This window comes from Ostrinia nubilalis, chromosome 8 (assembly GCF_963855985.1).
Source record: "Ostrinia nubilalis chromosome 8, ilOstNubi1.1, whole genome shotgun sequence".
Classification (NCBI taxonomy): Eukaryota; Metazoa; Arthropoda; class Insecta; order Lepidoptera; family Crambidae; genus Ostrinia; species Ostrinia nubilalis.
The window spans coordinates 15,003,439-15,028,447 of NC_087095.1; the positions used below are offsets into that span (position 1 = coordinate 15,003,439).

The 25,009-nt window shown below is 35.9% G+C and overlaps 2 protein-coding genes across 2 annotated transcripts; one reads left to right on the forward strand and one right to left on the reverse strand.

Moving 5' to 3' along the window:
- The first annotated feature begins 722 nt into the window (after positions 1–722).
- Positions 723–11,127, forward strand: LOC135074003 (nuclear envelope integral membrane protein). The gene is made up of 8 exons (XM_063968293.1): positions 723–1,015; positions 1,378–1,502; positions 1,809–2,028; positions 2,413–2,579; positions 3,356–3,571; positions 4,828–4,952; positions 7,301–7,462; positions 9,196–11,127. Exons 1-8 carry the CDS (start codon positions 931–933, stop codon positions 9,362–9,364), a joined length of 1,269 nt encoding a protein of 422 aa, XP_063824363.1. The 5' UTR covers positions 723–930; the 3' UTR covers positions 9,365–11,127.
- On the reverse strand, positions 10,457–18,923 carry LOC135074004 (ras suppressor protein 1). Its single transcript, XM_063968294.1, has 6 exons — positions 18,726–18,923; positions 17,948–18,238; positions 17,777–17,859; positions 16,749–16,863; positions 15,333–15,465; positions 10,457–11,513 (listed from the first exon to the last, which is right to left on the reverse strand). Exons 1-6 carry the CDS (start codon positions 18,874–18,876, stop codon positions 11,426–11,428), a joined length of 861 nt encoding a protein of 286 aa, XP_063824364.1. The 5' UTR covers positions 18,877–18,923; the 3' UTR covers positions 10,457–11,425.
- Positions 18,924–25,009: the final 6,086 nt, after the last annotated feature.

Genomic DNA, 25,009 nt, shown 5'->3' on the forward strand with positions numbered 1-25,009 from the left:
ACAGAATTTTCTTTTGATAAGTTTATAAGATTTTACAGTATAGAATTGCTAACCCCAGTGTCTGCATAATTATTTTTTAAGAAAAATCATATGAAATCTATACTAATATTATACCTAAATGCGAAAGTAACTCTGTCTGTCCCGCTTTCACGCCTAAACCACTAAACCGATTTTGATGAAATTTGGCATAGATATAGTTTGAGTACCGGGAAAGGACATAGGATAGTTTTTATTCCGGTTTTTGAAACAGGGACGCCGCGATAAAGTTTTTCTGTGACAGACAAAATTCCACGCGAGCGTAGCCGCGGGCGGAAAGCTAGTAGTTAATAATCAAAAGCAGCACTAAGTATAAAAGCCTGTTTGTTTAGTGTTTCTTTCACGTAAATACAATTTAAATATAACGTATGCTCCCCAATTTTTATCGATTAATTGCTAATACCTCCATGATTAATAGTCTAATCGATTTCACTTGAGAAAGTTGTTGTTCTTTTCCCGCCTAGCTACTATAGTTCCAAAATACTGAACTGTCCTGTGCATGACATTGACAGTGGGGCGCCACCGTCAATACCGAAATCCGAATCGCTAGTTCCGATTTTTGCCATGTTGGAAACCATATAGTTGAACGATGGTAGCGCCCCCCTGTCATTGAGTTTGGCGGGACAGTTCAGCGTGGGTCATCTATACTAAACTTGTCTTAACTGTCACTGTCACTTACGTCACGTCTAACTGACAGTGACAGCTCGTAGCACAATCTCGAAAGTGGTGTTGTGTTTGGTTTTTGTGAAAACCACTATTTCTACTGTAAAATAAGCAAAAAATAATTAATAATCACACTGGTTTCTGTAAAAAAGACTATTCTTAGTGCAAAATAATGTTGAAGATTTAATTCTGAGAGATTTACGTAGTGAGAGATTCTTAATACTTGGTGCGATGGATCTCCGCGGGGGCTCACGTATTTTCGTGGTGTTGTTGTTTTTTGCATCCTGTAATATCGTAGAATGCTTGAACTATGATGGTAAGATTCCAGTCCTTTTATACAATTTGCACGCTTATCACCATTAGCCTTGATAAGCTTGTTTCAACCTACTTTAAGTTTAGGTGTATATTTGATGGAAATCCTTAAGAACTGTCTTATTTTTTCGACAAACCTACCTAAACATTTCTTGAATGATGCATAAGTATTTTTTAGACTACATGAGTGTAGCTCCATTATTATCAATTTAGTAACCTGCTGGGGAGAGAAAAAACAATAGAACTTGTGAATTTACAACCACTTTATATAGAAGACCTGCTAGCTCATGAGCTGAAATTTTAGCTTTAATGTTTGCCTTGTAATTAATAATAATAGTTTATCTTAAAATGTAACAATGATTTCAGTGCATTGGTTAGAAGGGACAACTACAATAGAGAGAGAAGCTCCATCTTCTATGAAACAAAAAGTTGATATTTACTGCTTTCCTGGGATATCAAAAAATCTGCTAGCCCTATTCCAGACAGTCAAAGTAAGTGAATAAATAATGAATTTTATGTGTAATTTTTCATAACAATATACAGTAGAATCCCGATTATCCAGATCAATTGAAACCAGGGGTATTCCGGATAATCGATTTCAAAGTAAAATCAAACAATAATTAACTTTTTACAATAGGTTTAGGGCACCAGACCCCAAATAGGTAATTATAACCGTGGAGAATGAGTCCAGATAATCAGATATCTGGATAATCGAGATTCTACTGTAAATCTTTTAGTCTCCTTTTTAACATAAGATAGCTGTAATGTCATAACCTATAAAATTGAATGCATTTCAGTTCCATGTGAAAACAAAAAGCAATGATGAGTTCAGCCAGTATGTTGGGACGAACCCAGAGGAAGTGTTCAAGGACTACACCGAGGACAGTTACGGCTGGTCGTCCGTCATCAGTCCGTTTCAACGGAGAGCTCAGAAGTCGTTGTATCTGGATCTGTTCACTCCCACATGCATGGCTATTAATACTAAACAGAGGCACAGCATTGAGTTGCAAGTTATAAGTAAGTTTATCTTATCATAATTAGTTTTTTTTAAGGAATTTAGGAAGACCAAGGTTTTTATAATTACTTTTTTAATGGACTAACCTGCTGGAGCACTTATTGAGTCACACAAAGAACTGCCAAGGTCAGATTTTTCCAAGTACAGTAGTTGCATTTTAGCACTTTTGGAAAAATAAAATAAAAAATGTATTTATGGAATGTGGAGATTTTCTATTTTTGATTATTTTTCATTATTGCAACATATTATTGACAATCATACTGTTGTGGTTTTAATTTTTTTAATTTCTCATGCTATTAAGTAAATATTAATGTAAAATTGCAATTAATAATAAGATTTTGTATTAACAACTATATTAAAACCATTTTATTTGTATTTTCCTTTAGGAGTTGATATATGGAGGGTGCTGCTGATGATCCTCGGGCTAGTGATCATCCATTCGTCAAAGGCCCTGAGCGGGAACACAGTGTTCTTCTACTTATGTGGCATCTTCATCGGAGTGTTTGCATCTTTCATGGTCATTGTTTACTATGTCAGTAAACTGTTACCAAAGGTAAGCAACGTTTTTATTGACTTGCTAATTGAAATATCATTTATCACAAAAAGACCAACTAATCTTATTATTATTGTAATTTGGCTAATAATAATGGTAGCTGAATGCAGGCCACTACCAACTGGTTAATATGGAAATCATTGGGGGAGGCCTATGTTCAGCAGTGGATTTTCTGTGACTGAAATAATGATGATGATGAATGGTAGTTTTCTCAAAATTCATTCAGTAGTTTTTGTCTTTTACACAGAAGAAACTCAGTCTTCTTTCTTCAGTTTCTTCCGCCACTTTTCAGCACCAGCCCATATTATGTTGCCCCAAAGTGGTGGTAGGGCAAGCTATTGGGACGTGTACGTACGTGCCCTGGAAAGGGCACATGTACTGATAAACTATTTCATTTCATTCCAGAAAAGAATTCCCATTTGTAATACATATTTGTAGCAAGTAGAAAGTACTTGACATCTAATTTCCTAACCTAATTTACTTGAATTTGCACATATTTGATGTACTTGAATTTGGTTATTCTTACCGTTAGATAATTCCTGGCAATTAGTGGTGACTGAGTTTGTTACGGCGTTTCTTCTCAGCACTTGCCATATGTTTGTCTTGAAGCGCTGGTAGGGCCCAAAAGATAAGGAGACGTAAAGTGCCTCATAAGGGCTACCTTTTCTTTTTTTATTATTTACTATATTTTGACGTTCATAAGTGCCACTTGTGGTCTAAACTGAATAAATATTTTTGATTTTGATTTGATTTCTAAAACTCTAAAAATCTTCCAGAAAACCCTAACCTACGGCATCCTGATCGGCGGCTGGACGGTTGGCGTCTACGTGTTCCAGCAAGTCTGGGAGAACCTGCGCACGATCGTGGCGTCGTACCAGACATACATGTTTTGGTACACCACGATCGTCAGCTTCGTCAGCTTCCTGATTTGCTATAGAATCGGCCCGCCTAGAAACGAGAGGAGCAAGAACATCGTTATGTGGACTTTGCAGGTTTGAAAATGAATAATAAATTATTATTTGAATTGATATCAAATCAGCCTTTCTAGGTATGTTCAATTGCAATATAAACATCAGAATAGACATTTTTGTTGCCACAGTAGCCCCACGGCGAAGTGGTCGGGCTGGCCGACTCGAGATCCGAGGAACGCGGGTTCGAATCCCACCGCTGCTCGACTATTGTGGTGAGCCCACTCGTAACACAAGCTTATTTAGCTTACCACGAGGGGCTAAAGGGACTATTAGTAATTTGTGCAATACAAATTGCAAGTAATAATCTTTATTATAAAAAAAAATATACCCTGGTTTACAACAAGATTTATAAGATGCCACTGTGTTTAGTTTGATATGCTGTCGTCACTCCTTTACCACTTCATTGATAAAGTTCTTTATCCGTTAAGAGCCAAAGCACACGATGCGATCCTCCGGCGATGCGACGCCAGAGCGTTGTCGCTGCGTCGTCTTACATAGAAATAAATCTCTGGCGGGCACACGAGCGCGGCGCCGCGTTACTCGACACGGCGAAATCTTTGCAGCGCCGCAACGCGACGTGTGCTTTGACTTTAATAATTCTTTATTTATTTATATCAATCGGCAGTTGTAATTTAGTTTGTTGCGGCGCTGGTAGGGTAAAAATATTATGAGACATGAGCAAAATATTTTACGATTTGTATGTACTACACTCAACATCAAATAAACCGCACCTTCCGCGACGCGAACTTTAAAGATTTTCTTCTGACACAATCATGGTGCCCCAACAATATTGGTGTTATTTGAAAGCCCAATAAATATTCTTAAAGAAAAACACATTTAATTTCTTAATAAATGATTAACATATACCATAAATGTTACTTGAAAAATGACCTCACTTTGGGCTCACCTCTGGGATCAATTAGACCAAATTTTATGGTTATAAAACCAAATAATGATCTCACGTGTCCTCCTTAACAGATGGATAGCGATTAATCCCAACTTAAACAGTTTTATAGCCATAAAAGTTGGCTCAAGCGTAACTACCTATTTTTTGAAGAAGTGACTGGATCCTTCTAGAGACACTTTTTTGGAGTAAAAAACTTTCCTTTAATGAAATGAAGTTTAGAACTAGGCTTTTAAACGGTACCAATATTGGTGTGAAGTGGGGATGCATACGTTTGAAAGTGCTTGTCGCGGGAGGTGCGATTTATTTGATGTCGAGTGTATTTAAATAGTCTACTATACAAATAAAGACATTTTGACTTTATCCATTCCAGGGGGTGGGCATGATGACGGTGTTCTTCAGCAGCGACTACCGGGAGGCGTCGGCGGCGGTGGTGCTGGTGTCTCTAGCCGTTAAATACTTCCCCGAGTCCTTGCTTCGTATTGTTAGGGGATATTGGTAAGTGGCTTATGAAGTTTTCAATATTTTCGCACAAAAACCTACACGACCAGCTGGGTTAGTAGTAGTTTCGCACGATTTTCCTTCGCACGAATGTGCGAAACGTCCCCTTTCAATAATAATTTTTTTTTAGTAGGCGTTTCGCCCGGATGTATTAAACGTATTAAAATCGCGATTACTAGTTCTCAAAGAGGTCGATTCGCACCCGTTTTTAATACTTTTAAAAATCCGGGCGAAACGCCTACTAAAAAATAATTATTATTGAAAGGGGACGTTTCATTTTGAGCCAATTAATATCTTAAAGTATTGATTACGTTTTGTAGGTTCAAAAATACTTAGAAGTCACATTATTTTGAGCCAATTTCTTAAAGCGATGCTGGCTACTTTTTACAGGGTTAATAACTACCTACTACCAGACTTGGGTAATCTATGAGAATAGTGTTTTCGAACATTGCAAGAGATTTCAAACTGTATAATTAAAGTAGCCTGATCAGAGTGGCCGTATTTCCATTAGAACATTAAAAAGAACATTTATCTAATGTTCTTTTGAGTCAATTTATCACTTAACTACAACTCTCGTTATTTATACATTATAATTTTTGCTTATCAAATCATCCTCCTGTTGTTTCATTTAATTAGTTTTTTAATAGGCCGGAAGGTCGCTTAGTTCTTTCTATAAGCCGAAAAGGCGAGTAGTAGTTTATCATGCACCATACGCCAAAAAAACGGGACTATTCCCACCTCTCGTTCCCACCACTGCAACTCCTGTGTAGCCAGGATCTACAGCTTGACCGCCACAAAAACCCAACCAATGAAGGTCAAGTTTGTCCCGGGGGAAAGTTAAACTGTCATTGGACCCGCAACGAAATTAATCAGAAGAACATAGGAGGAGTTCGAAATTAAGGTTCGACTTCCCTCCATTGCAAAGCGGATGACAGGTGACAAACAAAGGTTTAAAACCTTTAAGAAACCACCATACGCCAAAAGATTACTGTTATTTATTTATAGCATTCACAAAGAAACTTACAACTATTATTTTTAGGCTAGGCGCAGACCACCGGTTTTTAGTTGGCCGATAGTTGGGTCGGGCTGTCGACATAGCTGGGCATTAACTCGTTAATCCGTTAATCGTTAATTAACGAAGTTAACATTTCTATTAACGGATTAACTTTTAAGTTAACTTTAAAAAATGTTAACGGACTCGTTAACTTCCGTTAAATTATCCTAAGTCCGTTAATCGTTAATCCAGTACCTACTATTTACCAAAAAGATACAGCAGGCACGCTGAAAAACGCATTCTGACAAGTACGTTCGGGCTTCCAGAACTTCCAGAACCCAAAACAACAGTTTTTGTAACCAGATCACTAACGACTCTTGTTAGTATGTGTGTGACAACTCTTGCATCTGAATTTAAGACTAGTTTTCCTCAAATTAGAAATTTGGTATACTTATGTAAATACGATGACAATGCAATGTTATGATACCATTGAGCTGGTCTGATGATGGAGTCATGAGGTGGCCATAGGAACTCCTAAAATGAAACGGCGGCATCGCATCGAATTTGGGTTCGTTGGATTTGTCTTTTCGAGCACTATGGTGCTAAATTGTATTGTAATTGAACCAAGGCTCTGAGATTGAGATACTACTAAAAAGTGTAAAATAAAATTATAATAATTAAAAAACTTTTTTAAAAACAAGCTTTTATTCTGAAATGCAGTTGTACTAAAACGAAAAAAATAATTGTACTTATGCAAGGTTCAAATAATTTCGAAAGCTTGTAGCGCAAACATAAAAGAGAAATAAATTCCACGCGCGATACAAGCTTTCGAAATTATTTTTTGAACCTTGCATAGGTACAATTATTTTTTTCGTTTTATTGTCATGTGTTAACGGATTAACGGTTAACGTTAACTTGCGTTAAATCTTGCGAAATGTAACGTTTTAACATTTAACGAAGTTAATTTTTTTATTAACGGTTTAACGATTAACGAAGTTAACTATTTGATTAACGGTGCCCAGCTATGGCTGTCGATCACTATGAAGATGTATGAAAGTGCGCACATTACACCGATTTGGTATCAGCCGATATAAAATGGAATCGGGCCCAACTATCGGCCTACTATAAGTCAGTGGTCTGCGTCTAGGCTTAACTTAAACATTTATCAAATTCAAATTAATGTAATAATTATTATTTATACTTGTCAATTAATGTTAAATTAATATGGAGAGCGGGGATATTCTACCACAAGTATTTATTTACTTAAAAGAATTCCTCGATCGCAATATACTATAAATGTAAAAACACCTGTTTATGAATAAAGAAATTTGAATTTATCGCTACCTTCCAGGCTCCGCAAGTTCCCCCCACAAAGGCGCCTTCTCACTAACGAAGAATATTACGAGGAAGGGGCTCGAGAGACAAAGAAGGCTCTAGAAGAGTTACGCAAGCACTGCGCCAGCCCCGACTGCGCACAGTGGTCGATCATGCTCAAGCTGCACGACTCGAGACGGTAAGATTCGATACGCGACGTTCCGAATTTCGATGTTGCCGCAGTTTGGGGAATATGTTGGTGGTTTTCTTAGAAAATAAATAAATAATGTTCTGAAAAATTTCTCGATACTAGGGTAAGAGTAGCTTGTTACTTTTGAACAAGCAAATTCAGTAATAATTATTATTGCCAAAATTGATTGACTCTAGGAGTTAAGACTCACTTCAGGCTTTTAAAACAACTTTAAAAATATTTCCAAAATTGTTCGACTCAAAGAGGACTGGGCATTTGCTTCTGTACGAACAACTTTTGGAATATTGCCAAAACTGAGGCAACATTTAAATGAACTTTGCGGTATTGTATTTGTTTCAAGAATGTAGACAGCCAATATTTACCAAATTATGTGCTTACATAGATTTTATTGATGGACAAAATAAAGTATACCTACCTTCAGACATGCTCTTTTGGAAAATTCAGACATACACTATGAACTGATGAAGGTTGGATTATGGTGGCGGGAATGGGGGAAAATGTTTTGTAGATGTCACCGTACGATTGTAGATTCCGTCAGATTATAATCTGACGTAGTTAGATTACAATCATACCTAACCCACTGTTAGTTTACATTGTAAACTTTACAAACTCACGCGTTATATTTTAAACTGGACAGTTTACAATTTCACGTTGACATAGATAAATCATATGGCATGGCATTATAATACTATTCCTCGCACTTCATTATATCGTGTTATCGATTTCATTTAACCACTGATCACGCCACATTAGATGCTTGAGCTCCCTCCCTCCGCAGGTCCACACCCCGCCCCGCGCACTCGCCCACAGTTTATACAAGAACCAAACCTAACACGTAAGTTAGTCGCTAGAAAAGCGTTTCATTTTTTATCATTATAAAAAGAGGGAGTTTTACTTCGCCACTCACGAGGCAAGGGAATTATTTATTAGTACATAATAGCGGCTTAACATCTTCACCAACTTTCACGCTTATAATATTAGGGAGCGCGCACACGGGTGACTGACAACAACAACACAAATCGACAAGTCACACGTGCACGCGAGCCTTTATTCTAGATTTGGATTCATGTAAAGTGGGCCGTAGTTCCAGCTACCTATTTCCGTTTTTCTTTCACTCTCATTAATTTGCGATAGAACGAGACGACATGACCAGAAATAGGTAAGCTGAAACTATCATGCCCCACACATGAATCGAATGTGAAACCGAAAAGTGACGCACCTTATTTAGCTGCCATAAGTGATATTTTGCAACGATAACTTTTAAAAAAAATAAAACCGACTTCAAATGCGTGAACACAAAAAAAAACTAAAAATTAAAAATATTGCGTATAAAAAAGTTCATCCCCAGTTTTCCACCCTTGGGGGTGAAATATTTTCTTCAAATTCGGATGAAACCACCCTTTTGATAATACCTATTCAACAAAAAAATAATCGTTCAAATTGATTTATAATCGGCGGCGGAGATATTGCGTATAAAAAAGTTCATCCCCAATTTTCCACCCTTGGGGGTTGTTTTTTCTATTATTAAATTTAAATGGGACCACCCTTGAGGGTATACCCTATTACCTATACGCCGAAAAAAGATTTGTTCAAATCGGTTCATAATTGGCGGAGTTATCGCGTAACAAACATAGAAAAAAAAAACATACGGGTCGAATTGAGAACCTCCTCCTTTTTTGAAGTCGGTTGAAAACAGTCTAATGTTTAAACACCTATTCCAGATTCGCCAGCTTCGTCGAAGGCAACTCCCATTTGTCCGACGAGGAGATCATGGACTTCGAATCCTACGCTTTCTCCATGGACTCGGCTCGTAAGAGACCCGTAGCCAACTCCACCGGCAACGGTCTTGAGATATCCGACGACGATGAAATATCGGACGACGAGCTTTAGGCCCAGTTTCCACTACAGTGAAGCGGAGCGGAGATGAGAGATGTACGGCGAAGCGGGCAGGCTATTTCCACCAAAGCGGACCGAAGAAGAGCGGAGAGCGTATGTGCGTAGCTGAAACACTAGTTCTGCTCCGCCTTGGTGAAAACTGGGCCTTAGTCGGCAAGTCGGAAACAAGTGACGAGTGATCAAATAGTAGTAATCTTTTCTTAAAGGTTTTAAACCTCTGTTTGTCACCTGTCATCCGCTTTGCAATGGAGGGAAGTCGAACCTTAATTTCGAACTCCTCCTATGTTCTTCTGATTAATTTCGTTGCGGGTCCAATGACAGTTTAACTTTCCCCCGGGACAAACTTGTCCTTAATTGGTTGGGTTTTTGTGGCGGTCAAGCTGCAGATCCTGGCTACACAGGAGTTGCAGTGGTGGGAACGAGAGGTGGGAATAGTCCCGAGTGATCAAATAGTGTTGTCCGAAAACAAGTGATAAGTGATCAAATGTACTTATGGCCAGTAGTGGCAACAAAATATTAAATAATGTTGTGATCTCGCATTGGGCGCCATTTAATCATGGATTGTCTATGCCCATTCCTATGTCATATAAATGACAATTCGGTAGTTGACACCAATAACCAATAATTAAAAATCCTATTACATCTCAATAGGCTGGAAAATAATGGAGTGTGATCTATACTATTTGACATAAAAAGTATGTCAACAGACTGGGGTGGTGTCAACTACCATATTTCGCAAAAATGTATTTCGTATGAATTGAGTTGTGATGTTGTTAATAAATAATTTGTGATAAAAACTGCCTTAAAAACTCCGTGACTTTATGTGCGAGTCTCCATTTTTACAGTCATTATGTATGTGATTTGATTTGTTATTATAAAAATGTAGACTTTTATTGACATTATAAAGGATGTGATGGTGTACTAATTACAAACAACTACTGCTCACAAATTTTAAGATTTCTTCTTTAAAAAAGTAAGAAAATGAATTAAGATCTCAACAATATTAGTGTCTGCTATGTCAATAAAAGTGGATGTTTATAAATAAATCGACTGAGTAGGTAGTTATGTATTATAAGAAAACAAATATTACTTGTTAGTAATAATTTAATTAGTATTTGTCACATACGTGTATTTTTATACCTTATCACAATGTTAATACATTCTTAAAAGCACCATTTCATGTGTAAAAATATGTTATTTTATGTTTGTATATAAGTGCACTTGCCTTTTTATTTCTTATGCAGTTGTATAAATATGTAAATTAAGTTCCTCTATAATTTCTGTGACATTTTGATTTAAATTATTTGGTTTGTGTGAATAATAAAGATGATTAACTAAATATTTTTTTAAAATCATATTAGCAATTAAACTAAAAGTAAGTAAAAGTTAAACATCAAATTGCTCGTTTACCAAGGGCCTTTACAAAACAATACATAAATAACATAATTTTGTCATCAACACAACATATTTCACAAAAATGCTATAAATCAACCATAATAAAATAAATCCTTCAGAACAATATTCGATTAAAATAAATTAATAATAATTCTTAAACATCAATTACAAAGCACACTACTGAATCCATAAGCTTACGATACCTATTACACACACACTGTACGAAGATAGATCCTATAGTCAGATTTTTCTAACAGTAAAATATTTGAATGGCACAGGTTGTAAGGCCCTACCCTGTAAAACTATTTTCGCATAAACAGCTCATTAATTTTCATCTCTGAAAAATGATGAAATCAGCGAAAGAAATAAAGCTGTAAAGGTGGTCACTTACTACAAGCATTCGCGCAGTTTGTTCGAGAATAAAGTTACACACGAATGGTCACAGTGAGCGGCCATCTTAACCCTTAACTTATAGCGTAAAATATCGTTCAGTGGTTTTGAACCTTACGTCATGTCACTAAAGTTCAAAATATGGTGTCATCAATGCCACCACCAAATTTTTCCTTCTTTTTTTATGGTTGCTATGCCTCTTGCCAGTATCTAACAGTTTATAGGTTTACGAAAATAGCTTTACAGGGTAAGCCAGTGTTAGGGTTTGGTTTAGGACTTGGCGCGGCTGGCCTTCTTGCTCTTATCCAGGGTCTGCGGCGGCGGCGGGGGCTTCGCTGACATGTGCCGGCTGTACAATCTGAAAGTAATATAAATAGTGAATATTTATTAATACGCAAGATACCTGGAAGTAATAGAAATGGCGGCTTATTCCACTATTCCCCGTTGACAATCCCCGTTAACGCCAATGAGGGCTATCGTTTTAGCGCTCACCAGTTAGCGCCACTGTAGAGTAAGGTCCTGTCACTTGCTAGTAGCGAAGACAGTGGCACCAACTGGTGAGCGCGAAAGTGGTAGGAGGACTATCGCATTTGCACTCATCAAGATGGCGCCACTGTAGAGTAAGGTCCTATCAATCGCCAAGGGTGCCAACTGTTAAGTATAAAAACGATATTGGAGCTCATTGGAGCTTAGGATTTTATTTTTAACGTAATGGGGATTAATTAACTTTTTAGTTCATTGTTACGGTTAGTTGACGGGGATTGTCAACGGGGAATAGTGGAATAAGCCGATATGGCCTAGGTAATGAGGAAGGTAAACTTTTGGTTTTACAATTTTTAATAACCATGTGATGTGCTAATGATTTTTGCCGCTGAGCACTACTGATAGATACAACCTGTCTAGTATAAATAAAGCTTACTCGTAGGCGCTGCGACGCGACGTGTTTTTAAATTGCTTTATTACAATTCTAATAAAATCATATATTCTCGGTTCCTTCTATTGACAAAAAATCGATTGGGATCTACCGGCAGATGCCTTCGGCAAATTAAAACGATTGCAATAATCGTACTTGAGTGTGATTTGTGTTTTCAACAACATACGAGGGTGGTCTGAAAAGTTTCCGACCTAACATAGATACAAGATTTTTTTTCTTAAAAGGACACTGCCAATCCATGTATGGAAGTTGGACCAAGTGCTGCCCAGAATGAAACCATAGTGCATTTTGTTCCTCAGGCCAATACTAATTTATAAACCGGAGCGCACTGAAATCTATCCCTGGAATTAAGAGAAAAAAAGAGTTTTGTTTTGAATTATTTACATACAAAATATCATCGATGTATACCTACTACGCATAAGATTTCGCGATTGTGGCATTAAATAACACTCGCTATGTTGAACTTAACCATACTGCATCCGTAGACCTTACTTTAGTACGACTTCGACATTCTTTATAAGCGATCAAGCGCTGTTGCAGTAGTTTGGTTAGTTGACAGAAATTAATTATTTCCAAAATGGAGCAAGAACTTTTAGCTTACAATAACTTCAATAATCGATTGTAACACACCAATAAATTGATTTTTTGCAAGGATAGAGAACTAAAACTTCTTGTCTTCATTTTGGAAATAATTAATTTCTGTCAACTTACCAAACAATTAAAACAGCGCTTGATCGTTTATAAAGAATGTCTAAATCGCACTAAAGTAACGTGTACGGATGCATTATGGTTAAGTTCAACATAGCGAGTGTTATTTAATGCCAAAATCGCGAAATCTTATGGGTAGTACGTATACATCGATGATATTTTGTATGTAAATAATTCGAAACAAAACTCTTTTTTTCTCTTAACTCCAGGGATAGATTTCAGTGCGCTTCGGTTTACACATTAGTATAGGCCTGAGGAACAAAATGCACTATGGGTTGATTCTGGGCAGCACTTGGTCCAGACCCTGGCACTGTCCTTTATTTTTATTTTTCTACATAGTCTCATCTACAGTAATTAGTCGGCGCGAAAACTCGGATTTATTGCGCCTAAACTGCGCCAACAGAGCATTGGAAATGTTCATTCGAACACGTCGTTGGTCTGACGTTAGCAAACGCGGCACCCAACGCGCGGACAGCTTTCTCATGCCTAAATCTTGATTTAAATGTGACAAACACGTTCTTTTGACATTTTCATTGCCTCTGCTATCTCTCTCACTTTAATTCGGCGGTCGTCTAACACCATTTGGTGAACTTTAGCGATGTTATCGTCAGTAGTTACAGTTTTTGGACGTCCCGAACGTTCATCATCTCCCAAGCTCTTACTAGTCCAGTCATTATAGTAAGTTCACCTCGGAATTCGAGATACCCAGCTGTAAGTCTGTAAATACGTGTATATTGACACCCTAAAAGTTGTCTCAAAACCTACATATGGTAGGGTGTAAGCAACTATTAAATTTCAAGGTCAACGGTCACAAAAATCGGTTTTTTGCGCTTTTTTTAGAAATATCTCATTTCCTGTGGGTTTTTTGCTATTTGTATTTATTATCAATATTGTAGAATACTAAATTCTCTACAAATTTTGTTTAAAAACTTTTTTTATACGGTGAACCGTTTTCGAGATAGAGGGCGGAGAGCGCGCGGTCACTGCATCACTTCAGGTCTACTTAAGCGGTTTAGATTTTTCATACAAAAGGATTTTCCCGCTAATTCCTGTGGGAATTTCGGGAATTCCTTGTTGTAACTAAGCTTTGAGTTTACTAAGGTACCTACATGCCAAATTTCAAGCGTCTAACTTCCGTTAAGCGTTTAGATTTTTCATACAAAAGGATTTTCCCGCTAATTCCTGTTCCCGTGGGAATTCCTAAGTATACTATAACCTGCCCAGGTGTATGAAGAATAATTGTACCAAGTTTAGTTAAAATCCGTCGAGTAGTTTTTGTTTCTATAAGGAACATACAGACGGACAGAATTCTATACATGAAATATATTTTCAAAATAACTATCAGGGGGTGATTAGTGATCGATACTGATGCCAAAAATGCAATCAGTAAAATTTTTGTCTGTCTGTCTGTCCGTCTGTATGTTCCTTATAGAAACAAAAACTACTCGACGGATTTTAACGAAACTTGGTACAATTATTCTTCATACACCTGGGCAGGTTATAGTTTACTTAGGAATTCCCACGGGAACAGGAATTAGCGGGAAAATCCTTTTGTATGAAAAATCTAAACGCTTAACGGAAGTTAGACGCTTGAAATTTGGCATGTAGGTACCTTAGTAAACTTAAAGCTTATTTACAACAAGTAATTACCGAAATTCCCACGGGAATTAGCGGGAAAATCCTTTTGTATGAAAAACCTAAACCGCTTAAGTTGACCTGAAGTGATGCAGTGACCGCGCGCTCTCCGCCCTCTATCTCGAAAACGGTTCACCGTATAAAAAAAAAATTTTTACAAAATTTGTAGAGAATTTAGTATTCTACAATATTGATAATAAATACAAATAGCAAAAAACCCATAGGAAATGAGATATTTCCAAAAAAAGCGCAAAAAACTGATTTTTGTGACCTTTGACCTTAAAATTTAATAGTTGCTTACACCCTACCATATGTAGGTTTTGAGACAACTTTTAGGGTGTCAATATACAAGTATTTACAGACTTACAGCTGGGTATCTCTAATTCCGAGATTCTTACCTAATTTAAGCTTAAATGACTGGACTATTACGGCCACGTTTAAATTCGGCTGCCCAAAATTTTACTGTGGTAAATGACGGTGAAGAGTCCCCGTACACAGAATCTAACTCATCTTTGATTTGCGTAGGGGTATTCCCTTTCAAAAACAAATATTTTATGACAGCTCGATACTCGATTTTTTCCATTTTCACAAAAATACTCACATCGACTCACTCAAACGACTTTCAAATAAAAATCGCGCGTCAAAAATGGCTGAAACTTTGAAGTGTTGCTGTCAAAAGATGCACAATTACATTCCCTGACTTTAATTGATGTGTGCTGCCATCTTCACGTTGAGGTCGGAAACTTTTCAGACCACCCTCGTACACCTTACGTTCAAATCGGTCTGCGCTTACACTCTGTAGGTCTCGGAGCTAGAGCTGGTCTTCGACGGGCTCCATTGCTCCATACCATTTTAGCTCCTAATTACATACTTTTTTAGATAAAATCAGCCTGAACTTACACTCGGTAGGTCTCGGAGCGCAGATAATCCAACACATGGGACGGGCCCAACTTGAGCTGGTCTTCGATGGGCGGCACCCAGAAGTTGCCCTCCAGTCGAAGCACCGCCTTATTGCTGGCCAGGTCTAGGGTACCTGTAATGGGAATAAGTTTGGTATTTACTTGTGTTTAAGGTCGATTTTCCTACTCACAGCAGCACAAGTAATAAAGTTCATTTTAATATGATCTGAATCAGTTATTTAGATCACGGAAAGCGTTTGAAGTCTTTTAATGATTTGTATAGCAAGGGCAAGAATTACCATACAGGGTGCGTGGGCGATACTGAACTTCGATAGTGATGTGTAGGTTTTGGTTGTAGCAGGTGTCGTATTTGCAATTTTAATGATGCTAACGCTTTTAATTACATATTCGTCAGTCTAATTTTCAAACTGCGTAACTCCAAAAAATACAAGACTTAATGCAATGTAAAATTTCGAGATCTATCGGTTGAAATATCTCTGAAGTCCCTTATCTTAATCATTATATTTCACTTAATACATCTTATATTTCAATTAGTACCTTAACTATGAAGTTTAAGGAGTTTGAAAATTAGGCAGTTACTCAGTTTGTCATCAAGTTGTATGGCTGCACAGTGGTGGACTAAATCTGCCGCCCTGGGCTTCAGACTACTCAGCCTACTGGTAAATCCGCCACTGGTATTGCAGGAGCACAGCCCTGTTCCTGTCAAGGCCATGTTCAGTTTAAAAAAACCGGCCAAGTGCGTGTCGGACTCACGCACAAAGGGTTCTGTACCATTGATTTATGAAATTAAAATTATTATTTTTTAATTTAAGTTATTTGTATGAAAGATTACGCGGTAATAAGCGGTTTACGATTTACGAGGTATTAAAAAAAAACTACTTACTAGATCTCGTTCAAAACAATTTTCGTTGGTAGTTTTTATAGTAATCTACATCATATTTTTTTTTTTAGATTTTTCATTTTCTTATTTTAGAAGTTAGAGGGGGGGGGGACCAACTTTTTTCCACTTTGGAAGCGTCTGTCACGCAAACTATTCGGTTTAGAAAAAAAGTATTTTAGAAACCTCGATATCATTTTTGAATACCTATCCATAGATACCCCACACGTATGTGTTTGACGAAAAAAAAATTTTTGAGTTTCAGTTCTAAGTATGAGGAGCCCCCAATATTTATTATTATTTTTTTATTTTTGCATCAAAATCTTAATGCGGTTCACAGAATACATCTAGGTACTTACCAAGTTTCAACAGTATAGCTCTTATAGTTTCGGAAAAAAATGGCTGTGACATATGGACGGACAGACGGACGGACGGACGGACAGACAGACAGACATGACGAATCTATAAGGGTTCCGTTTTTTGCCATTTGGCTACGGAACCCTAAAAATGCTAACTCACCGATCTCGGGCGGCAGCACGACGAGGCGGTTGCCCTGCAGATGGAGTTCGCGCAGGCGCCCCAGCTGACCCAATTCGCGCGGTACTTCCACCAGATCGTTCTCACGGAGCGACAGCTGCATAATGGAATTGCATTTTAAACTAGATCCTTTCATATACAGGGTGTTAGGTAAATGGGTATATGAGCCGACACTAGCCCATGTTAACATGGGCATATAAATGGTATGGTGAAGTTAGAAAATTGATATCTTCATTTTGATTATTTACATTTTCATAAAAATCGGATTTTATAAAATTTATTTTGTATGTAAATTAAAAAAAAAAATTATGATATCAAATTTCTGACTTCACCATACCATGTTAGCATGGGCTAGTGTCGGCTCATATACCCATTTACCTAACACCCTGTATAAACAACAATCTTGGAAAAATCGACTGCCTTAGGCTAAGTTGACCACCTAACTTTAACAATAACCGGTGTTTTTTGTATAAAATTTGACAGATTTTGACGTTTGTTAAAGTTATAGTAAGATGATGCAACTCAGCTTAAGATGGGAATTGAACCCACGACCAAGTAAAAACTTGCTAATGTTTTCGTAGCTCAGCAGTCAGAGCAGTCTCCTAGCAACCGAAAGGTCGTGGGTTCAGTGCCAACCTGAGGCAGTCAATTTTTTCAAGCATAAAAAATAGATGCAAACTGAGACCTTTGAGATCCTTTAGGTCACTTTAAAAATAAAAGAAAGCGAGTAACAAAAACTTAGTCCAAGTTTTACATAAAAAAATCTATTAAGGCAAAGTTAATTGTTTATAATTTATTTTTTTTATTGATTTATTTATGTTTATCGTTTGTTTTCTCAATAAAGTAAAAGAAATATTATTTTCAATTAATTATTTTACAGACTTTATTATTTGTCACTTGTCCTTTTCCTTACTGAAATTAGTCATATCAAACCCAGGTAATGGGTGTGGCAGGTAGTAAATTATTTTAGAAGTAAACAAGTGTTTAAATAACAATGAAACTTTACTCACAATTTGTAAATTCTTCAAATTGCCAATTTCATTAGGCAAGTATTCAAAGTCATTATCACCCAAATACAGGGCTCTTAAACTTTCTGGAACAAAAAGATAACCATGAACATAATGTAGAATAAAATTTATTTTATGATTAATTATTAGGTAACAAATAAATAAAATACAAACCCATCATAAAGAAGTTTCCAGACAGTGTCTTTTCATTCAAGTTATTGTACGTCAAGTCCAAAATTTCCAACACTGGGAAGGCTCCGAACCCTCTTGGCAACCCATACAGCCTGTTGAGTGATACATTGAGGATGCGTAGCTTGGGCAACGACGACAGACTCAATGGTAGCTCCTCGATGTGGTTGTTCGCTAGGTTGAGGATCTCCAAGTTCATCAAATTGGCTAACGCAGCGGGCACAGTCTGTATTTTGTTGTGACTTAGCGATAACCGGGTTATGTTGGCAAGGTTGACTGGAAATTTAAAATATGAGTAATGTAACTTTTTTGATACATTTAAAAAAATAATTAGAACTTTATCTACACTGTGAAATGCAATAAAGTATGAGTTTAATAAGTTTTACCATGATTTCCTACCTAATAATAATATATCATGGCCTACAGGAAAAAATTGTGTTAATATAGGTAAGCTGATTACAACAAATTCTATGGAATAATTTAATGTAGGTGTAGGTTGATAGCTGTTTATTTTTGGACTATGGCATCATAATTTTCTATGAGTAATGGATACCTTAAATTAATATTAATCAGCCTTTTAAAATCTTTTTAACATTCATGATCCTCTTGGAACAATTATTTTTTCATTCATAAACTAAGTTAGCAAAGTTTTAACTGTTGTAAAGTTTTCATGAATGACAGATGTACTGCAACAAAAGTACAAAACTTGTTGGACAGGTAACTTGCTCTAAAAAAGGATAAAACAAGTTTGCTATGAACTTACACAGTCCAGGTATTTCTTCGAGGTTAGATATCCCTTTATCCACCAAGTCTATCTCGGGATTATTGATTTCCCTGGCTTCTTCAATCACTTTTTTAGCTTTCGACATCTTTGCTGTGTTTGGAATACACGAAACTGGAGGATGATGACTCATAATGCCTCACAGATGTTTTCCTCCTCGCTTTATCTACCTGTACTATGAAACACATTTCGACAGCAAGCGTCAAAGAGCATAAAAGAGTAAGAGACGGCACTCCATAGATATTTTTTGAGCTCACGCACACATATGCATTTTAGAGAACGACCCGCAAATCTTTACCAACCGCACAAACTACAGGCGGAGCTACCAACATAATGCCTTATTTTCTGACAGTATTAGTGACGTTCGTAATAACTTATCGATTATCGATACTTTGCTAGGGTTGTAATTGCATATCGATATCTAGTATAGGAACCTTCAATATTTTAATGATTACTATTTTTATTTTATACTATGTGTAAGTAAAACGAAGTTTTGTAACGTAAATTATTTATTTCGAAATAAAATAGGTATATTACAATAAGTATTGAACATGACATAGCAGTTGTAGGCATGAGGAATTATTGAAAATTATAACAAAGTACAGAAATGATAATTTTGTAAACTTTTATTTTCACAACTTTTTCTAAGAAAAAATAGGATTTTTATTTATAAACATCTTTAATTTTCTTATCAGCTGATCGAACCTCAGCCCTAAGATTACTTTTCAATGCTTTGTTGCTGTGCTTTTTTACTTTTGTCAGCAAAATTGTTTTCACTTTTTATGAAGCTGTCATTAATGATTTTACAACTTTTTCTTAGAAAAAGGTAACTTAATATTTTAAACATCTTATCATAAATTTCTTTATTATGTTGTTGACATTTAAACCAACTAAAATTACAATTTGTACTCAACATTAAGAAAATGAATTTTCCAACATTTTCCATATATATCTGGTCGGCAATATGGTCATGATAAAATTGTTTAGCTTCATTTACGGTGGTACATAATTGAATTGTTGGATAAACGAGACTTTTTTTATCATGCCACCATTCGCGAAGAGATATATATGCATACAAATCATTGTCAACAGGAGTTTTCACGCTCAAACACTCTTCACAAATTAAACAAGAACTGTTCTGTAATAGTTTGGCAGCTAAATACCCGCTTACATATACTACTGGTTGGTTTTCAAGGCTACACAAATTTTCAATGGGCTGTTCTAAGTTTTCAGGGTCCGGGATAGACAACACAGGATAAAATTCAGTGTCTGTGGAATCTTGAACATTAATTTTTATTTCTGTTGTTTTTAAATTAGTTTTTAAAATGTCTTTATATTCCAGCATATGTTTATTGTTGTCTGCTTCACAATTAGCACTTCTGCTATGAGGCACTTTCAGCCCAGTAACCATGCTTGTTTTAAGCGCTGCAGTAAAGTGCGTGATAGTGGGATTTCTATTGGTTACACTGTGTTGCCTAATGATTCCAAATAAGTTTTCCAGAGAGTCTTGGTTAAACTGTCTAAGGTTCATATATTTAAACCCTTCATTCTTTAACTTTTCCCAAATATCGTTTAAGGATTTGATAGATATTTGATATCCCTTTACGCATTTAACATTTTTTAGTATCGTGTTTTCTGCTGTTATAAATTTTATGGTTTTTAACTTATCAGTATAAAAGGTCCAAGACTCAATGTGATTACTTGATGTGGAAACATTTTCCCGGATCCCTTTCTTTACGTCATTTAAAGATGATGGACCATTTGTACAATCAAATAGTTTATCTAACTGTTCAATCACAAATGCTGTATCATTGCAATCAGAAACTTCTTTCCATGCCATCATTTTTAAAATAGCTGCCACGGTATTACTCAGAGCATGCGCAGCATACTTCACCCTCATCTTAGTTTTGAATGTTGGATTTACAATGGTACTATTCAGTTTTTTAAAATTTAAAAAATTTCTGTTGTGTTCTTCTGCAACTACCAAATGCCTCCATTGTGCAATTTTTCCATCGAAAGACATATTTCCACTTTAAAGAAATTGTTTCGTAATGATTTGAACAAGTGAGGGATGTCATAGATTATAAAAATTTTGTCATTATTTACAGAGAAAAAGTTGCTATCTATGCCTTGTCCACAGTTTCTTTTTAACATGTTAAGAGCTCCTATATTTGTAGATCCCTGATCACAAACTGTTGTTAGAACCATAAATCCGATTTCTTTTAATTTTTTGATGATGTCCGATATAATTTTTGCCAGTTTTGCTGTTGATATTGTGCCTTCCACAAAATAGTGCGCAATATATTGCTTGTATTTATGTTTAGCACCCTGTATCATAAACACTAACGCATGGTCTGCAATTTTCTTTTCTCGTCCCATGTTCTCGCCCTCTCCATAATCCACGTAGCCATCCACTTTATCAGCAATTTCGTTATAAATTATCCGTTTCTTTAACGCCATCTCGTCAAATATTAACGAGCAATATTTATTTTCCTTTGGCATACTTGATGCTTTTGCCTCTAACATATCAATTATATTTTTATTTATACCAGGCTCCATTGGTATATTTTTTAAAATCCTTTGGAGCGTTTTAGTGCTTGGTAGCGTAAACAGCTTTTGCATATAGCGGTATGCTTTAGGGGACCGTTTAAATATAGCCAAAGCATATATTTTGTTGGCTAAAGTCCACCTTTTTCCTTGTGACTTTTTTTTGTTATTCTGCACTACATCCTTTACTAACGATGTCAGCACTTCCGAATCTAACTTGTCTAAATTCACTCTTGACTTCGCTATATTCCTTATTGTTTTTTTTGCATTTTGTAACTGTCGCCAAAGCCTCTTCTCTTTAATTGTAAATGTTGATGAAGTGTCTGTAATAAAAACATTTCCATTAGTAAAAAAAACAACATTAAAGCAAATTGAATTGAATATTGGTTAATTAATCAGCAATTTTACTTAGTTTTTTAAATTAGGTATGTTTTATCTTACCTTTCATTTCAATGTTTTTCTTAGGTCTGTGGACTAATATTTCTGCCTGTGCATCTTGATGGCAAATGTTTTTATCATCTGAAATATTATAAATATGCAAATTAGTTTAAAATTTATTTTGTTGTTTTATGAAACATATTATTTCCAAATCAATCAATCATTATCAAGTTTTAAAAAAATGCAAAGACAGGATAATGATAGCTCTTCTCATAAAATATGAAGCGTGGGCCCACCTTCAATAACAATGACATAATATTAAATTAAAGGCATTTAGAGGTTTTAATGTTCTGCATTCTGGATGCGGTCTGCGGGTATGTCAAGACAATCTGTAAGTGGTCGTGATAAGGCAATCAGTCACGTGTGCTTTGCGTTCTTTGTTCGTATCCGCACGGTCAAATCGCATTAATATAAAATGTACAGAAACCTAGAATGTTGTACATATAAGTTCATTTTGACCTGACTGCAGACTGCAGAACGCATCCAGGGTGGCATTCTTTAGTTTGAGGGAAGGCATATTTTAGAAGGTAAATAATTAGTTTGTACACTTACCATGAGTAATGGGTTTATAGGTCATATGTTCTGGTGCATTGGAAGTAGAAGGAAGAGGTTCAAAAGTTGTTTTCGCAGAAATACCAGAATCTGGTATATCCACAGCTCCCAAACATGTTGAATTTAGTTGTTTGGTTGTAGTTGTAAGGGGAACTGAAAGCAGATAATGAAATGTGAATTGGGTAATAAAATGTCATGTTCTTACCCAACTTTAGGGTACAATCAGTCTAGTACATGTCTTGCTCACATTAAAAATTACTAGCTTATAAATATTATTAAACTAGCTGACCTGGCTAATTAATGTAGATTGCCTAAAATTTTTCAAATTGGTCCGGTACTTTTTTTGAAGAATTTGTATTACACAAATTACTAAAGTCCCTCTAACTCAACACACATTCTAAGCTAAATTGTGTTACGAGTGGGTTTACTACAATATTCAAGCTGTGGGGTTCTAACCCGCACTTTAGGCTATCTTGGCTTCGAGTTACGGAGCCGATCAAATACAAACAAACAATTAAATATTTCCTTTTTATATTATTAGTATAATTTTAGATAAACATACCTCGTTCAACTGGATTTGACTTCTTTGGAATGCAATATGAATGATCATAAAGAACTGTAACAAAGTATAGATATTATTAATAATTGAAATTATATATTATTTATTGATAAGCATACAACACATGTTTGTGGTTACAAAGAAAGAACCTTGTTAAATTGCATTCGGTTGGTTTGTTTTGGAAACCAAAGAAAATTAATTAAGACATCTAAATAATTCAGAAAAATTGATAGATAGTAAATTAAATTTAAAAAAAATAATTGAAGTCATCATCATACCTGTCTTGAGGTTTTCTTTATTGGAGTCTTTTACATGAAGAGGAAACTCTGTCAAAACTTCATCTGGCAAGATGGGATTGCTCAATTCCAGTGTTGGAATAGCTGAGTTCTTCAGCCGAGTTCCTTTGGCATTGAAGGATTCAGGAGTGAAGTGCCCACCACAAACAAACTTCAGTTGGTGTAACTTTTCAATAGGTACATATGCTAAGTCTTCTAAGCCAGCATTTTTAACCCACATTCGACAACTGAAATAAGAAATACCTATTAGAAAAGAAAAAGAATAACAAACTGAAATTTATTCATCAACTAATTTCTTTTAGTATTGTTATGCAATTCATTTGCAGAGTACGAAACAAAATACTGAAATTAAAAATTGGTTATGGTTATTTACTGTATGATTAAAAATATTAATCCCAGCCTTTAAGTTTACACAATCAGTAAAATTATCTTGTAATAAATGAGTGTTATTAGAAACTCACCGGTCAGAATCCAGAGGAAACCTACTCAAAAGTAAGGGTGATCCACCACGACTTCGCCTCTTATTACAAATAACGCACTTCTTGTTGTTTCTACTCTCCATTATCAGTAGAAGCCTAAAATGAAATAGGTATTAATTAAACAAAGCCTATAATTTCTCTCCAACCAGTGTCAATGCCCTGGTTCATGCATTTACCAGTTTTGAAAGTACATTTACATTTTCATCACATAGGGTTGTTTTTAATGAAAAATAGATTTGTAATAGATCTAATATTTCAAGTAAGTAGATAACATACCCATTAAACAGAAAAGTAAATAAGAGTTTAAACTTCTGTAGAAGTTGAAACACAGCTTATTTAAAAGAGTCTCTATCTCACAAAAAACATAACACTGAACAGCAAACTTTATCACGCCCGATACGGAGGAACTTAATCAACTCAACGTAAACGACAGAAAAGTTTATTTACAGTAATATTGCACCAAATCTGAGAAAATAACTTCACACGAATCAATTCGCCGGTTAAAAACTCAAACTCAATTGACAGACATTTTTTTTCATTTGTCAAACTAACAATACTACCAACATAAGGACACTAACAATTATTTTTAGTATGGTGGTATTGATCCGCGGGTTCCCCTGCTATAGTGAAATCAATCCAAAATGCACTTTATTGCTTAAGGGATAAGGTTGTATATCAATTGCTACATATAGAGACTAGTTTTTGTATGAGAAGTGTCTACCCACTGGCAAGCGTAGGCGTATCGTGAAGAGTATCAGTGTACATTGCAGGCTTTAATGGAGTTAAATCGTATCTGTTCCTGACATTAACAGCAATGGATTAGTAATTATCGCTTTTATTAAATAAACGCTTTTGATTGTATTACGTACTTCAATCTCAATGCAGATTGGTCATTTATTTTGTGTTTTACATTTCATTGGATAAATCTATGAGTACCTAATTTCTATTGGTGGTCGACAGATTTTCGCATTCGCTTTTTATGAATGCGTTATCTTATGTCAAATTTGACATAAGTTGGGACGTGCCATTGCGTGTCCAATTTCAACGTCGATAATCATAAAATATGTATAACTTTCGACAAATAAATTAAAATTATTGAGAAAAAAAAAAGAAGTTGGTGGTGATGGTGAAGGCTCTCAGATTTAAAGCGAATATTACTTTTCTGTGTTGATAAAGAAAAAATACATACAAAACGAATTGAGAAACCTCCTTTTGTTCATGTCGGTTAAAAACTATTGAAAAAGCTTATCAGTCCCATTTTAGTCAGTAAGTAACTATTTAAAAGAAAGGTCAACTCAGACTTGACTCAAGAGGGGCTCTGCCCCAAAGAATACTCATACTCCAAGAGCTCTGCCGGCCTCTGCCCCCTAGACAAGTGGCAAAACATAAATGCTG